Below are 17,306 nucleotides of genomic sequence, written 5' to 3' on the forward strand. Positions count from 1 at the left end.
GTTACCTGATATTAGTAAATAGCAACAATAATAATAATTATTATCTGCACTTTGATATAAGACAGTTCAATGGAGGGGCAGAGTATTTTCAATTCAATTTCACTACTTTGAAATTTTTATTTTTTGTTTTCCCAAATATATTCCTCCTCCCTCCCCTCCCCAGTGAGTCATCTCTTGTAACAAAGATTGGGAGAGAGGGAGAGAGAGAGAGAGAGGAAATTCAGCAAGGTTAACCAAAATACTGACCAGTATGACAGAACATGTAATGTTCCACACTCTTACGTGTCAGCAACCCACTTCTGCAAAGGGTGTGAAGAAGAGACATTTTCTTAATCTCTTATCCTGTGCCAAGTTTGGTCATTACAATTACATAGCAATTAGTTTTAGTTTATATGTTCTTTTCCTTTATGGGTTGTATTTGTTTACTGTGTATATGTTTTCCTGGTTCTGTTTACTGCACTCTGATTCAGTTCACATAAACCTATCTCTGAATTCTCCACAGTCATTGCTACTTAGGGCACAGTAATATTACATTATGTTTATTTATTGCACTTCTTTAGTCTTTCCCCAACTGATGGGCATCTGTTTTGTTTCCAATTCTTTAATAACACTAGTTTTCTTTTTTTTGGGGGGGGAGGTGGTGGAACAGTGCTAGTCTGGGTTGAATAGACATATGATTTTATTGGGATAGAGAATTCCCAGTAAGCAAATGCCATCTACTAATGAAGACTGGCACTTTTTGAAATTTATGTCTTAGTTGCCTGGCGCATTGAGAAATTAATGGCTTGTCCAAGCACTATGTGTCGGAAAGGGGACTGGAACTATGTCTTCCTGACTCTGAGGCTAGCTATTTATCTACTTCTCCATAGCTATTTCTCTTTAACAATGTTTTTTTTTTTAACTATCAGAAAAATGTTATTTAATGCAGTCAGGGGCTGGTCCAGAAAGACTGGCCAAAAGGCTGGCAAAAGCTGTGACCCCTCTCCCACTAAGGGGTCATAGGTCTGGGCTCAGACACAGATGAGGTTCAAGTCCTGCAGGGAGCCAGGGCTCTAAAGATTGAAGCGAGGTTCTTTCTTGTTGTCTCTGATTCTTCACCCCACCCCTCGCTCCCAATCTAGGAGCTCTGGGTAAAATCATTAAAAAACCTAGGTTTGGCTCATGCCTTAGACCTTTCCAAAAGGCATCAGAGAGGTACTCAATGTATAAGGTAGGTGAGGTATCACAGAGGATTTCTTTCCTCCACTATAAAAGAAAGACTTAAAACACAAAAAATTGCTAAGTGCACATTGACAAAAACTTGGAACCTGGTACAACCCCCTATAGGAGAAGCTACAATGAACAGTAGATAGAGTGCTGGACCTGGAGTCAGGAAGATTCATCTTCTTGAGTTCAAATTCGGCCCCAAACACTTACTAGCTGTGTGACCCTGGGCAAGTCACTTAACCCTATTTGCCTCAGTTCCCTCATCTATAAAATGAGCTGGAGAAGGAAATGACAAACCACTCCAGTATCTCTGCCAAGAAAACCCCAAATAGGGTCAGGAAGAGTTGGACACAACCGAAAAATGACTGAACCTATAACTCCCTCTATATTCTTCTTGGAGACTGATACTTAAATCATGAGTGAGCTGTTGGATAGGCATCTCACCTTTACCCTGACTCAGTACTTTCTGAACACCTCACTCACAGTCCATGTCTTCTGGCCAGCCAGGCATTCTCCTTGGGGAAGTGTTTTGTTTTGCTTTTTTGAGAAGGGTATATGTAGCTACAGAAAATTCCTCCTGATGACAATCAGCTCTGGCTGAGGAAGCCAGGAATTCCCAAACTCTCTAACTCACCAAGACTCCCTTCAAAGCTAGAAACATCCATCTTATGCATCTATTACTGTGGTTTACTGTTTGATCCCTTATGTTCAGAGAAAGAAACACAGAACAGAAGAGGCAGCTAAAGTCCAGGATCTATAGCCTAAGCAGCACACGTCCCTGCTGCCACTAAAGCTTTTGGGAGGGAGAGAGACCTTATTCCACTGCCTATCCATGGGAAGAAAGTTCAAGAGAGAGCCCCTGAAAAGTCCCCAGAGTCCAGAAAAGGAGAGAGCCAGAGAGTGGATGTGAATCACTACTTTCAAGGTCTTCTGAGCAGGTACTCTTTGTAGCTCTTTGTACTGACTCAGTGGTCAATACTCTTTGATGCATCCTCCCTTCCCCTGGTGGTGTCATATCTTCCCCAAATCCTTCAGTGATGAGCAGATGGATCCTTGGAAATGGACAGAAGAGTTCAATTCAGCTCCATGTATACTCCAGGGGGTTGGAGGGTGGGTGTGCTCTAACCAGACCAGATCAGGCAGGGGCCTTGATAACTCCCCTATGATGGAGGTGTAAGAAAACAAAAAAAATTATGACAATAGCAAACATTCTTCACATGAGTTTTCATGCTCTCTCCCAATTAAAAAACAAAAAATAACCAGCTTCTCAACTTTCAGTTCATCAATTGAGATGTTTTGATTTTCATTTATCATTAGTTATCTGAAGAAATGTTTCAAAGAGTTATTAACAGTTTTCTTGCTGTTCAATCATTTTCAATCGCGTCTGACTCTTCGTGACCCTATTTGGGGTTTTATTTGTAAAGACACTGGAGTAGTTTGCCATTTCTTTCTCCAGCTGATTTTACAGACAAGGAAACTGAGGCAAACAGAGGTAAGTGACTTGTGCATGATCACACGGTGTCTGTGGTCAGACTTGAACTCATGAAGATGAGTCTTCCTGACTCCAGGCCTGGCATTCTATCTACTACACCACCTAGCTGCTCTGTTAAGTTTGTAATTTCTTTTTTAAATAGCTACTTGTTCATATCCTTTGACCATTTATCCATTCAAGCATTCAACCAATAAATCAATAAGTATTTATTAAGCGCCCATCTACCAGGTACTGTGCTAGCTGCTAGGGATACAAAAACAAATGGTTCCTGCTCTCAGAGAGCATTCTATCAGGAGACAATATGTATACATATTTTCAGTCATGTCTGACTCTATGACCCCATTTGGAATTTTCTTAGCAGAGATACTACAGTGGTTTGCCATTTCCTTCTCCAGCTCATTTTACAGATGAAGAAACTGAGGCAAACAAGGTTAAATGACTTGCCCAGGGTAACACATTTAGGAAGCATCTGAGGCTAGATATGAACTCAGGAAGAAATTTTCTGACTCCAAGCCAGTGCTCTATTCACTGCAACACCCAGATGCCCTGTGTACACATATAAGTGAATATAAAATAAACAGGAAAAGAACTAGTACCTAAGGGAAAGGCGCTTGGTTCTAGAATTTTGTGTTAAATCTCTTCATATCTTGGATATCAGAATCTTATCAGAGATGTTTTATACAAAGATGTGTTCACAATCTACAGCTTCCCTATTTGTCCTAGCTGTTGTTGACTTTACACAAAAGTTCCCGAAAGTTCATGTACCTGAAATTATTTTACCTTTTGTGATCTCTGTCTTTCATTTGGTTAAAAATTCTCCCATTAGCCATAGTTGTGAAAGATGCCTCCACTCCATCGTCCTCCTGGTTTTTTTTTTTTTTTGGATGATGTAACTTTTTATATTTGTCAAGTGTCCATTTGGAACTCACCCTGGTACATGGTACGAGCTGCTGGTCCAAAGCGATCTGTCACTAAACTGATTTCTAGCTTTTTCCTCACGGTTCTTAGCAAAGAGGGTTATTCCTGAAGCAGCTCTTGGGCTCGCTGAACACTGGATTATTAAATCTGCTTGTTTCTGGTTTTTGCTTATCTGGATCTCTTCCACTAACATACTCTTCTCTTTTAAACCATGACTAAATGGTTGTGAGGCAGCTAGGTAGCAGACTGGGCCCAGTGTCAGGAGGAATTGAATTTAATTGTGGCTCCAGAATCTCGCTAGCTGTGCGACCCTGGGCAAGTCGCTTAACCTCTGTTTGCCTTAATCCATTGGAGAAGGAAATAGTAAACCACTCCAGTATGGGGGGTGGGGGTGGGGTTGCAACGAGGTGGCAATTAGTTTGGATATAGCGCCAGGCCTGGAGTCAGGAAGATCTGAATTCAAGCCTCAGACACTTCCTAGCGGTGTGATCCTGGCAAGTTATTTAACTGCTACCTACCTCAGTTTTCTTATCTGTAAAATGGGGATAAAGACAGTGCCTACCTCACAAGGTTATTGTGAGGATCAAATGAGACATTTGTAAAGCACTTAGCTGTAAAGCACAATACCTGGCACACAGTGTGCTTAATAAATGCTTATTCTCTTCTTTCCCTTTTTTTCTATTTTTCCCCCTAGATTTTGCTTTCACTACATAGGAATGCCGATGATTTTTGTGGGATAATTTTGTATTCTGCTACTTTACTGAAGCCATTAAGGGTCTCAATTAGTTTCTTTTCTGATTCTTTAAGGTTTTTTAAGTCGACTATTCTGTCACCTGCAAATACGAATAATTTCATCTTTCTTTGTTAGTGTTTGTGACTTTCTCATCTTATTGCCATAGTGAGCATTGATAAAATCAGATAATAGTGGGGAAAAGAGACTATATGCCTATATTTATTAGGTGTGCTTCTCACATTTCCCCATTGCAAATAATATTAACTTTGAATTTTAGATGTGTATTTTTATAATAGTAAAAATGGTCCTCTTATGACTATACTTTTTATGGGTTTTAACACAAATTAGTGTTGTACTTTGCCAATTCACGTGCTATTTTCCTTCTTTATTCTCTGTTTTTCTCAGGATGGTAGAGCTTCTGGAGTACTAACTTTGAACTCCTTTCTACTCTATTTCTACATCATTGCATACTGCATGTAGGGATATACTGGGGCAGGGGTAGAAGGTGGGGGAAAAGTACCCCTGACATACTTTTAAGTTTAATCTGCATTATTCACATTTTCTCCATCACTTTCTTATGTCCAGACAGTCTACAAAACAATAAATCAAGTTCTAATTTATAGTATTTGTTGACTTTGGGGGTATGAATGCTCATACTGAAAATGTAACAATCAAGCTCTCTACAGTCTGTATTAGCCTAGCTCCAGCACACCACTGGGTTTAACCCCCTATCATCTCTTCTATGGATGTGGCTCATTTTTAGTAACATCAATTCATGAAGGAAGCGATGATGAAAAGGAGCATTCTGGGACGGGGGTAACCCTGAGTCCTACCCCCAACCTTTAACAGGATCACCCTCCATTCCTAAGGCCCAGCTCATAAGATTTCTGTTTCTCCCTTTGAAAAATTGTTCATTTTTCTTGTGAATATAATAAGAGACAAAGAGACTCATGCCTTTTACCACCTTCACCCCACGTGAATATTTTTTAGGTTGAACCCTTTTGTTTTCCTTTCACTCCCCATACCCCCACTGTTGCTTTCATCCTGTCCTTATACAGCCGCACTCCCCTTCAGACACTAAAGAAATTACCGTCCCTTCTCTGTTTACCAATGGAATGAGTGAAAGTATGGCTGCAATTCCCTCTGACTCTCACCTCTTTACATAACTTCCTACTGTGCTATCTCTCCCACAAAAGAGGGATTCACTTACAAAGGATCATGGGATTTAGTGCATGAGGTATTAATCCTTCTCTTCCTCCATCCCTTCTCCTGATTATGTTCTTAAATCTTTAGCCCCTTAGGCCTTAGCTTTCTGTTTGTTAAAGGTCAGCTGTATGTTTTATCACTTAGTACCAACATAGTCCAATGTTTTAATCTGAGTTTTACTAACACTTTTTAAAGTTGTCTTTGTTAATTAGTTATAGCAACTGAACATCTGTAAATACAAGTTTTCAGACCCATTCAATTGAGCAGGGAGAAGGCAGGGCACAGAGGACAGTCTACTCAGGTCAAGTGCAGTCACAACTGGAGAGCGGATGGCCCGTTCCCCAGAAATTCCAACCAAAGCCCTCATGGCCACAGAGCCATGGAACTATTTGAAATCTTCAGCTGTATTTACAACATTCAGGCTATTTCGAGTCTTCGAGGTGGCCTTATTAGTATATACGTTGCTATGATCTTATTTGTTATGGATATATGGATTTCCTTGTTTCCTGTCTCAATTCTTTATTCCTTCACAACTTTGTCACAAGCCAACAAACATTAGACCTTTCAAGATAGACTTAGTGATACATACGTGTTATCTATACATGTGTATGTACGTATATGTGCATATACATATAGCTGTATTGTGTGTGTGAATATTACATGTGTACATGCACATGTATTTAATGTTACCTATGTTTTATTGTATTTCTATTTACTTTGTTACATATTTCCCAATGACATTTTAATCTGATTCAGGTTTCTACTTAGATTTCTAGGGTTCTAGGGGAAATATCTGATTCCTTCGGTTAGATATAAAAAATTTTAGCTATTTAGAACAATGCAACATGGTTTAGAGCTTACCAGGTAGATTTATTGCTATGTAGTTAGATACTTGATTTCTACTTTCATAATGATAATATTAGATTGATTCCTCCAGCTTGATTCTCACTATTTGGGATAATACTTCCAAAATGAGTGTTTCAATTGTATTTTTGACAATGTAGTTATAACACTGATTCCAAGTTAGATTTCTAGCTTCTGAAAAGTAATATTGGGTTTCTCAAGCTATGTCTCTAGTATTCTAGCGATCTGTATCAATCCAACATGAATTGGAGCTGTCTAGGAGGACTTGTTACAAAGTCATTATGTAAGTATTTTTAACTTAGCTTACTAGGGTGGTTGCTGTTGTAGTCATTTCAGTCATATCGGCCTCTTTTATGACCCTATTTGGGGTTTTCTTGGGAATGATACTGGAGTGATTTGCCATTTCCTTCTCTAGCTCATTTTATAGATGCAGAAACTGAGGCAGACAGGGATAAAAGACTTGCCCAGGGTCACCCAACTAGTAAGTGTCTAAGGTCACATTTGAACTCAGGTCTTCCTGACTCCAGGCTCTGGCATCCTTTCCACTTCACTACCTTTATCTTTGTAAGCATCAGTTTACCCATCTGTAAATTGGGATAATAATAATAATAATACCTATTTTAGGAACCAAATGAAATAATAAATGTAAACAGCTTTGCAACCTTAAAACTATTAAAACATGCTTGGGAGGTTCTCTTCTAGAGGTTACTATTTCTGTCTTGTTCTTTCCTTCTGGAGATTTTGCTTCATGTTTTTTTTTTAAGTGTTTATTATATTGGGCCTTTTTTTTCCTACTCATTTCTGCAGGTTTTCCTCTTTTTTACCTGGGTGAGGTTTTCTTTCCTTTTCCCCCTTTTCAGTGGTTGACTTCATTTATTATTGTTTTGAGAGCTACAAGGCAGCTGATACTTCCTTTCTAAGCCCTTCGAACTGAAATAAACATCTCAAAGGCTGAAGGGTGAGGTCCAGTGCCAGAAGGAAATGAAGAATTCTTCGAACACAAGCCCTTCCCATCACAGTACAAGTAACCTAAATTAGCCATTTTAGAATGACATAATTAAGAAAAAGATTCATTCAAATATTCTTTAGAGGGGACAAGACTAAAACAGACCTAAATATTTCAAAGGATCCATAATTTCATCACTGTCATTGCTCTCTAATGATATAGATCACAACAACCAAGGCTAAAGTATAAACACATAATGGCCTATGATAAGGTTTTCTTTTAAACCACAGACTTTTTGCATGAGCATATTGGAGACGGATAGCCTGGGTACTTCCTGGCATCTGAAGAATTAATGAATGCCAAAAAACAGCTGTTATCAAAATGTTTCCTGTAAATGTAGCATGAAAAACATTAATGACAACATAATGGTAGAACCCTAAATAGTAAATTTAAAGCAAAGTTGTTAATGTAATCTCCGCTGATGTCCTCTTTGGGTGTAGGCCTCAATAAGGCATGGAAGCAACCCTAGGGCTTCGAAAGCTAGCTAGTAAAGCCAAACTACAAAGGTTTTGAGTGTGGGCCCAGCCATAGACTGTATATCTGCTAAAGCTGAGGAGTATCCTGGCTAAACAGGGATAGGCTTGTCATCAGAGGAACAGTCAGCAGGGAGTGATTTGGCAAGGTCATATCAAAACTAACATTTAGAATTGCTGACATTTGCAATGGTGAGATCAAAGATCTTTTTAAGTGTTGAAGATATTGAGTATGGGGGCTATTGAAGCTGTATTTGTATCTCAATACGAGTCTATCAGACCATTTTGTACCTTTGGAATCTTTTGATCAAATTCTGAATTTAAAAAAAATCTCAAACTGAATGCCAATTTGCGATACTCCTTTTGGGGCAAGGGGTCTATATATCCTCTGCACACACACACACACACACACACACACACACACACACACATCACAAAACAACAAAAATCTAACCCTGCAAAGAGACTGAAATAAGATAACTGTTCTTATACGAGGTACAATTCTGCTACTTACCTGTGTGAGGGTAGGCACTTCCCTCAACCCCTCTAGGTCTGTAAAATGAGTGAGATTGAATAGATGATCTCTGAGGCTGCTGGTGGTGCAATGGGCAGAATGCTCGGCCTGGAGTCAGGAAGCCAGAGTTAAAATCCAGCCTCACATACTTCCTAGTTGTATGACCCTGGGCAAGTCATTCAAAACCTGTTTGCCTCAGTTTCTTCAATGGTAAAATGGGGATCATAACATACACCCACCTTGCAGGGTTGTTGTGAGGATCAAATGAGATAAAATCTACATAAAGTGCCCTGGCACATATAAATGCTTATTCCCTTCCCCCTCTTTCCAGCTCTAAATCTTGGGTTCCTAGGAGCAGAGCAATCACTGGGCCTGCAGGGAAATCACCTGGGGGAGACAGACAGGCTTGATAAAGAACCAAAGCTTCTCAGGAATGGAAAGGGCAGAAACAGAAACTGGAAACCAGAAGCTTACTGAGGGATCCAAGCCAAGGCCTATAGAGACCCAACAACCATACTACAGGAAGTTGGTGAAATGACACTTTGTCTGAGGGGCCACTCAGGCTAAGGAAGGACCCAGGAGCACACTGACAATCATCAGCAATTCTTTTCATCACCTTTAAAATGAGGTTTGGATGACGTCATCCCTGAGGCCCCTTTCAGCTCTATTTCTAAAATCCCATGATACCTGATCAGCTTATAAATTGATGGCGGTGATATAATGAAAGCTTGCTTAGGGTCCAAAAATTTTTAGTCAAATTCTGAATCTTTTAGAAATATAAAAAGGAAACGGGATGTTATGAAGGTCCAAACCCTTAGAGGTAAAGTTGCTAAAGCCTGTCACAACATTAGAGTAGCATATTTGTGAGACACTAACTAGTTGACTGTTGTCAAGAGGTGGAATATTTGCTTCTAGAAGGTAATCCCCCAGCTGCAAAGGGTGGTGACATATGTAGATCCTCCAGCATTTGGCACCATGCTCCTCACACAGTAGGCACTTAAAAATCTGTTGAATAGATGAAAAGGTATCAGTTGTATATCTGATCATATCTCTCATGATATGGGGACCCAGAGAAAGATTTTTCATTGGGAGAAGTACCCAAGACTCCATTACAAATATGACCACATGCCTGAGGTGCAGGACAATTGCATCACAAGGAATACACTGTTATTGGTATGAAGAGATTTTTGAGAAAGGGAAATCACATGGAGGAGACACTTTAATGGCAACATCTAGGAGACCTGGTATGTTTCTGAGCCCCATGAAGCCAGAGAAACAGCTACCAAGAGAGGAGAGTTGAGTCAGAGGTACCTGACGTCAGCAGGCACAGTCTTCAAGCAAGGATGCCTTCATTGAAGGCACTTCTTCCACTCTGATTCCAGAAAGAGAGAGGGAGAAATATCTATTCTCATTTGGGAAGCATGAATACTGATGGGAATACTGATTCCCATTCTGGGGGAAATGGGGATGAATTTGTACTCACTGAGAGTAGGTGTTAAGGTGTAATTTTTCACCTTTTCCTTTGCATTTTAGTCCTAATTAAATGTTTTGTTTTTAAAATGCATCTTCTTCACCTGGCATATACTAAAGGCCTTCAACTATGCTGAGACAGGAATTCAAATCAACTGAAGGATACAACTTCTAAAATACCTTATGTGGAAACCTGTAGTTCTTGGGAGTATAGAGTCAAGTGGAGCAAAACCAGCACTGGTGAGACAGTGAGATATAATGGGAAAAGTACTGGATTTGTAAACAGAAGACTTGGGTTGGAATCCTGACTGCTTTATTACTTGCGTGACCTTTGGCAAATTCTTTCACCTCTTTGGGCATCATCAGTATGATGGTGGGGGAGGGGAGAGGTGGGGAGAACATTCATCTCAAAATTCCTTCCAGTTCTTAATCCTGTGATCCTAAGAAAAGGAACAAGTGAGCCATCTATAAATGAGCTTCCATTGTCTCAGTATTCGCCAGAACACCACAGTGCTTAAGTCACTGCCTTTTGCTGGGGCCTGGGAAACTAGCTTTCTACAGAACTTTACAGGGAATAGTCATAACATGCCACTGCCTTATCTTCTATAGGTGGATTTTTCCAACTTAGTGCTTGTTTGGATGAAAAAGAACTTAAATTATGCACTTATTAGATTTTTGCTTTTGGAGATGGCATGGATTGTCCAGAAGTAGCGAGTCACACTTTAATTTTTGCTACTGTAATAACAGGCACTGTACTAATAACTTCTGAGAATACAGAGCTTTATAATTAACAAGGCCCTTCACGGTTTACAGAACACTCTGAATAGGAGAATTACACCTGGAGAAACGCTGGCCTGGAACACAGGAGACATGTATTCTAGCCCTGGCTCTGTCACTAACACACGAGGTTGCCTAGGCCAAGTGCCTTTTCTTCTCTCTGGGCTTCCTTCCCACCTGTCAAATGCAGGGGTTGAAGACAGACTATTAGATTATGTAACAAGGACAAGTGACATAAGGGGTCTGGTATATGGTAGACAGGTTCTTTTGGTGGATATTCTATGACTCTAGGGGGTCCACGGTCCTTTCCAGCTCTGATTCTCAAGCTCAGGCCCTAGGGCTCTAAGGTCCCTTCTAGCTTGGACGTGCTGGTCCTCCCCAACTCTTTCACTCTGGATTCTCACTCTAAGGCAGGCAGGGAAGACTGTCATCTTCACTGTAGTTAGATACCTGCATTTCTTTGTTGTTACAAAAGTAAAAGTGAAGTTAATATCTATAAAAACCCCCCAAATAAGAAAGAAAAGGAAAATACAGAATTATTAATTTATTTTTTTAAAGCCTAGATAACAGAATAATTTCCACCAAATGGAAACATATGGGTAAAGCCAAAATGAAAAATTTAACATTTGTAACCACTAACAAATATTTAAAAATTCAAGTACTGATGCAACCAAAGTTAAGTCCTAAAAGCTGAAGATGGTTATTTATGATGCTACAGAAAACCAAGAGGAAGATTTTCTTTTAAAAAGAAATGATGTCAAAAAAACTTTTTTGTGAACATATAGACATCACGGTCAAAATGACCTTGAAATTATTTGCTTCTGTTTATCTGTGGCATCAGGTAACATCAAAATGATTGCTTAGCTCAAATATTTATAATTCAGGAAAAGATCAAAGCCAGAGTACCTCCTCATTTCCTACCAATTCCATCAGCACATTTATACCTCTAGTAATAAACAGAACTGACACTAAAGAATCAAGTTAACGTCTGGCATTAAGACATGACCATTATTTTTTAAAAGATGATCTGATCGATTTTGATTTCAGTAATCATATTTATGTATTCAGTTGCTAAAAGCATCCTACCAACAAAAGCTCTATAAGATGAAAAAAATATTGGGAGAAGTATGCCGGAATATAGATCCTTTACAGAAGAGAAATCTGAGATGTAGAAAGAAGTGATTCTCCCAAGGTCACACAAAGATAAAGGGTCAGAGCCAGAATTAGACTTTCCCTAACTCTCAGTTTAGTGCTTTCCCTATTATACCATATGGCCTTTTCTCAGCACCAGATGACCTCAACACAGATGACAAAAGCATACAAATTCAGCAGAGGTTAGGCCAAATTTTAAAGGCGATAGAACAGATCTGCAAGGAGCTCTCTGCTCAATAAAGCTCTAGAACCTCTGGCCAGGACAGTCAAGGAGTACAACATTTTAAAAACCAGATCCCTTTAACTCCAAACTTCAAAGGCCCTGATAATAAGCTTCAACCTATTGTGAAACTAGAGACATTTTCTTTCTTTTGTGAATTCAAGTCAGATGTCTTGAATTTTTCAACATATGTTCTGTAATCTTCTTCTTGAGAGGAACACAATGTTTATATGAAAACTTTCAATGGGCCAGTTCCAGAGTACTGGAACTCTTCATTCTTATGTTCCAGGAGTTCGTGCTGAAAGCCCAATGATGCCTCATTCGGTAGCACTGCTTGTCAAGTACTAATCAGCGCTGGGCTCACTGCAGGGATGATTTAAGCCAATAGGATGAAACAGCTTCTTTTACTAGGTCAATACACATGTTGCTGTCACAGCAGCATGGAGATCACAGGCTATTAAGCAAACTTAATGGATTAAAGAGCCTTGTAGAGGCATGCAGGTGACCCAGGCTTTTCAAATGCTATGCTAGTGGAACGTAAGCCCTGGCAGCTGTTAATAGGCTGGAATGGTTTCAACTACAGGTAACAGATCTGTCTGCCTGCTGTTTAGTTCAGAAAGGCTCATCAAATAGCAGTTGGATTAAATGGCTACTGGGTCATGAATTTTTCAGCTACACCAATTCTCCAATACCAAACTAAGGTATAAAAGGACTGTGATCTCCATTACCAGGAGGAGGACCCCCCTGAGAAAATAACATGTCCTTAAAATATTTAATATAGAGTAGGTTAAGATAACATAAAACACAGGATGGGAAGCAGCAAGATATGATAGGAAACAGAAAAATACTGGTTTGTGAATCTGGACACTTGGGTCTTGTCCTGGCTCTGCCACCAACATATTGCTTGACCTTGAGCAAGTCTTCTTCTTTGGACCTCAGTTTCCTCATTTATGAAATAGGAAATTGGACTAGATTTCTGACACTCTAATGAATATCGACTGAATGGAATCTTTTGAAGAAAAATGTGATTTCTCAGTTACATTTTAAAAATAAAATAACCATTTTTATTTTTTCTGCCTAAAGATAAATATTTAACTACTTCTTTTAATTAAAAAAAAAAAGAAGAGAAAAGAAAAAACAAGTAAAACAAACAAAAAAGTCCCTCCTCCAAAACCATTTCCTGGTCTTAAGATGCAAGCCTTAGCAGAGAATAAAAATGCAAAGTCCTCAAAGCTCTCAAGATTTGAATCATCTGATCATCTGTCTTTTCATACTTCCACAGCTAAAAACACTCCTTTTCCACTGCCCTTCATATACATCCTATTCCTTCACACCTGCCAACCATTTTCTCCCTACCTTAAAGTGGAATTTAACAACTACTAATTCTACACTGAGAACAAATCTGTGTATCTCTAAAGCAAGGACTATATGTCTACCTCCCACGTTTAACATTTACCTCAAAAATATCTTTCCTTCCTTAAAATCTAATTGCCCTTTTTGGGCCACAGAGGAAGACAGGCTTGAGGAATATAATCATGCTGAGATGTCAGTCACTGAAAGAGCTGGGAAGTTCAATTCCTCTGCTATCTCCATACTGGCTGGGGTATGGGAGGGTCTTAAAAAGCCCTGCAGACAGGTGGCAAGTGCAATGGGATGGTGACAGAAATTAGTATAGTCACAGAACAGGTAATATCCTCTGCAATGTGCTTACAATTTTGAGTGGTTTTACAGGATGAGAACACTGCTGATTACTGTAGCCTTTACTGCAGAGTTTAGCCCAAAGTGTAATTATAAAGCAATGTGATTAGTTTACCTAACAGACCAGAATTTATACAAGTGTGTTTCCCCTTTTCAAAGTAGTCATCCTCAGACAGAGGTACACTCATGGCCACCATTTTGCCCTTGTTTAAAACAAAGGAGCTCAGAGTTGAAAGGCACCTTAAAGGCAATTCTAGAAACCTCTTTTAGGACACTTAGGGCTAGTTTAACCAGCCACAGAAGAAAACCACTCATTATTTTAGAATCACAGCTTGTTTGGAACCTAAAACTGTCCCAACCAGCAGTATCACCCACTTCATTTGCTAGACATGGCTCTCAATGTTTCAAAAATTCCAATTACCCTTCAAGGGTAAAGATGTGCTACAAATGAAAATGTTCAAAAGACTAGGAGGTAACCTCTAGAAAGGAGTTCCAGAAATACTTTGAACAACAGTAATAGTTTCATTTGGAAGTATACATTCTTTTACATTTGTTTAAAAAAAAAACCTACAACTTTTTAATTACAGTATAGTCATACTTCAAACCTTTGTTTCAAAGGATACTAATTTCAAAATAAGTACTAAGTATTTCTTTAAAACCTTGCCAACCAACATGATGTCTGATCAGCATGTGGATATATACACTGGGGATAGTTAATGTTATGATGGCTTAATCACCTCAGACTGTAAGTGATTACCTGAGAATGCTAATTACTTTAAAAGTATGTATTAGGCAAATGTGTGGTAATGAATTGTAGAGCCTGAGTATCAGCTCAAAACATGCTGACCCCCAAACTGTAAACTCAGGAACTGAAATAACCATAATACTTATCTCTATCAGGAAAAAAGTCTTGTGGAGCAAAAGCAAGCTGAGACCTGTGAGTTGCGTGGGCCACACCTCTGCCCCAAAGTAACTCTTCCACAATCTGTCCCAGTTCATGTAAACTACATTAATTGCTCAGACTGTTGTGGGAGAGAATACAAAAATGACTCTCAATGGAAAAACTTCTGAAAGCCTTTTTGTTACACTTTAAAAAATTTTTTAACCATCCACATAAGTTGAGTTTGTCAGTTACTTCCATACGATATAATGATGTTCGAGATAAATAGGATGTCACAGTCAAACCAGTGGTTGAACCTGATGGCCAGCACGGGACCTGATGAAGGCAGATATAGATGTGCTTCTAACTGTTCTTCACCTGTTTGAATCCAAGCTTCCTCCAAATCCTCTCTAAGGCCACTCTTCCCATGAACAAGGTGATAGTAAAATTACGTCTGTACCAGTCTCTAGATTTCACCACAAGGAAAAGAAGAAGGAACATTATATAATATATATAATAGTAGCTTATGATTAATAGTCTAAGCATTAGAGAAAACACAGCACCAAAACTTGAAAGAGTTCAACTTACTATTCTCCTTTGTTAATAATTTTCCCCTTTCCCTAAACTGCCCAAAACATTAAATATGTATTACAACTAAACAGTAGGAAGGAAATGAAGGTATTTATCATTAAAGAAACCTTCTTAAAAATTATCTAACATCCAAAAATAATGTTTTAGAAAAAAATAATTACAGGGAATCACAGAATTTCACAGCTAGAAGCAGCTGTACTAGAATCTCAACAGACTATCCAGCTTCCACCTGAACACCTCCAGTAAGGGGAACTGCCTACCTGCAGGGGCGGCATTTCTTACTCTGAAGCAGAGATCCGCCTTTTAGCCTTTCTTGACTCATACGGAGTTTGCAGTGCACTAAACCTCCAGGCCTTTGTCCAATGAACTATTGTATGTTTAGCCCTGTATTCTCCATCCTATATTTATGCAGCTGAGTTTTTAAAATCTAAATGCAGGATTTTACATTTGCCTTTATTAAATTTCATTTTATTAGACGTGGTCCATCACTCTCCTGAGAACTTTGTTAGCTTTCAGAATGAGGCAGGACTAAGCCACTTGTCCAGCTATTTTTGCTTATTCTGGTGATGTAAGCTCCATTCCTGACTTGGGTTTCCAGGAAAAAAGGACCATTTGTGGCCTCTGCAGGAAATGCAGGAATTAGATGGATTTTCTATACACTTTAGAAAGCTTTCTCTGGGAAAAAAGACTCTAGAGATGAATGACAAGGGGTATGTTGAATAGGCAATGAAGTGCCAGGACAAGCTCTGTGGGAACTGAAGGGGGCCTGCGCTGTATGCATCCACAATGCCTGATTCTGGCACCCATTTACAGAAGCAGCACATTTCATACTCAAAGGAGAAAAGACAGGCTCCACCTCCTTACCAATAATAGCCAGAAAAGAGGTTATATTCATTTATCACAGATGCTGACCTGAGAAAAATTATAGAGGTCCTCTGTTCTCATTTATTGGTTCTCAGTTTTATGAGTTTTTCTTTCATTTTATTTTTATTCCCCAAAAGACAATCTTCAAATTGCCTAAATACAAATACTGATGCAGTTCGTGCACACATAGTCTTACTTGACTTAAAATAACCCTCAAGAATATGCTGAAAGTTGCATTTATCATTACTACAGGTAGTTCCCAATTGAACTGGTAATATTTATATAGAATCCATAGCTCAAGGCAAGGGGTCCCATATTTTGAAAGCTAAGCATCTCAGGGCCAGAATGCTAATAAGTATGTAGGTCACGCCATTACTTTCAGCCAAATGAGCTGATGAGTGAACACAGGACTTCTGTTTTGGAACAGGCTCAGAGCACTTTATCAGCACTTGTGACAGGAGGAGGAAACAACAAACAAGGGCTCCAACACGAAGCAGAGAGATGGCAAGCAGACGGCGTGAAACAACACATCACATAAAGCCTTTCACAGCTACTCTGAAAACTACAACCACCCATCGCATATGAGAACAACATTTACATTTCTATTTCTTCAGGGGAGGGCCTGGGAACCTAACCACAACTTGTAACATCATTTCTATGAGGAAATGTGCTCTGAATTCTAAACAACCGATGCGTAAGCTTCTGGAACGTGCTGTAGTGAACAGCACACGGGGTACTGAAAACCTGGGCTTCATCATTTACTCACTATGTGACCCTGGCAAGTAGCTTCCTCTCTCTAAGATTCAATTTCTTCCTCTATAACATGAAAGGATTGGAGAACATGGGCTCTAAGGCTCTACCTGTTGGAACATTCTACGTCCTAAGGTTCCTGCCAGTTCTGACATTCTAGGATTCTGTAAATTTGTGAATTTATTTATGAATGACCATTCAAAGGGAAAGCAGTGCCTTAATGAAAATCAGTATGAGAAGACACTAAGTATTTTGTCTAGGTTTATTTAGAAAAAGTCTATGGCACATGAGACTACCATATACTGACTTCTAGGGAGAAAAAGATTTTGCTACTGTAACTGGGGTATAGAGCTCAGTTTTGCTTCAAGTCATTTAAAGAATTATAAGGAAAATGCATAACTTCAGATTTATATCTCTATCACATAAACTTTTTTACTTTTTAAAACAACATGAAATAAGAAATGCAAAACCAGCATGAGAAACTAAGAGTCA

General features: G+C 39.1%; 1 protein-coding gene across 1 annotated transcript in view; it reads right to left on the reverse strand.

Annotated features, from left to right (window-relative positions):
• The window catches only part of COA8 (cytochrome c oxidase assembly factor 8), a 42,973-nt gene that overhangs the window by 8,427 nt on the left and 17,240 nt on the right, over positions 1-17,306 (reverse strand). The window contains exons 7-8 of the mRNA XM_078149188.1: positions 14,988-15,075; positions 9,289-9,417 (exon numbers count right to left, since the gene is read on the reverse strand). Of these exons, the coding sequence (XP_078005314.1) occupies positions 9,289-9,417; positions 14,988-15,075 (217 nt within the window). The remainder of the gene's footprint in view (positions 1-9,288; positions 9,418-14,987; positions 15,076-17,306) is intronic.

The sequence above is a fragment of the Phascolarctos cinereus genome, unplaced genomic scaffold (genome assembly GCF_003287225.1).
Source record: "Phascolarctos cinereus isolate Bilbo 61053 unplaced genomic scaffold, phaCin_HiC Scaffold_2;HRSCAF=192, whole genome shotgun sequence".
Lineage (NCBI taxonomy): Eukaryota > Metazoa > Chordata > Mammalia > Diprotodontia > Phascolarctidae > Phascolarctos > Phascolarctos cinereus.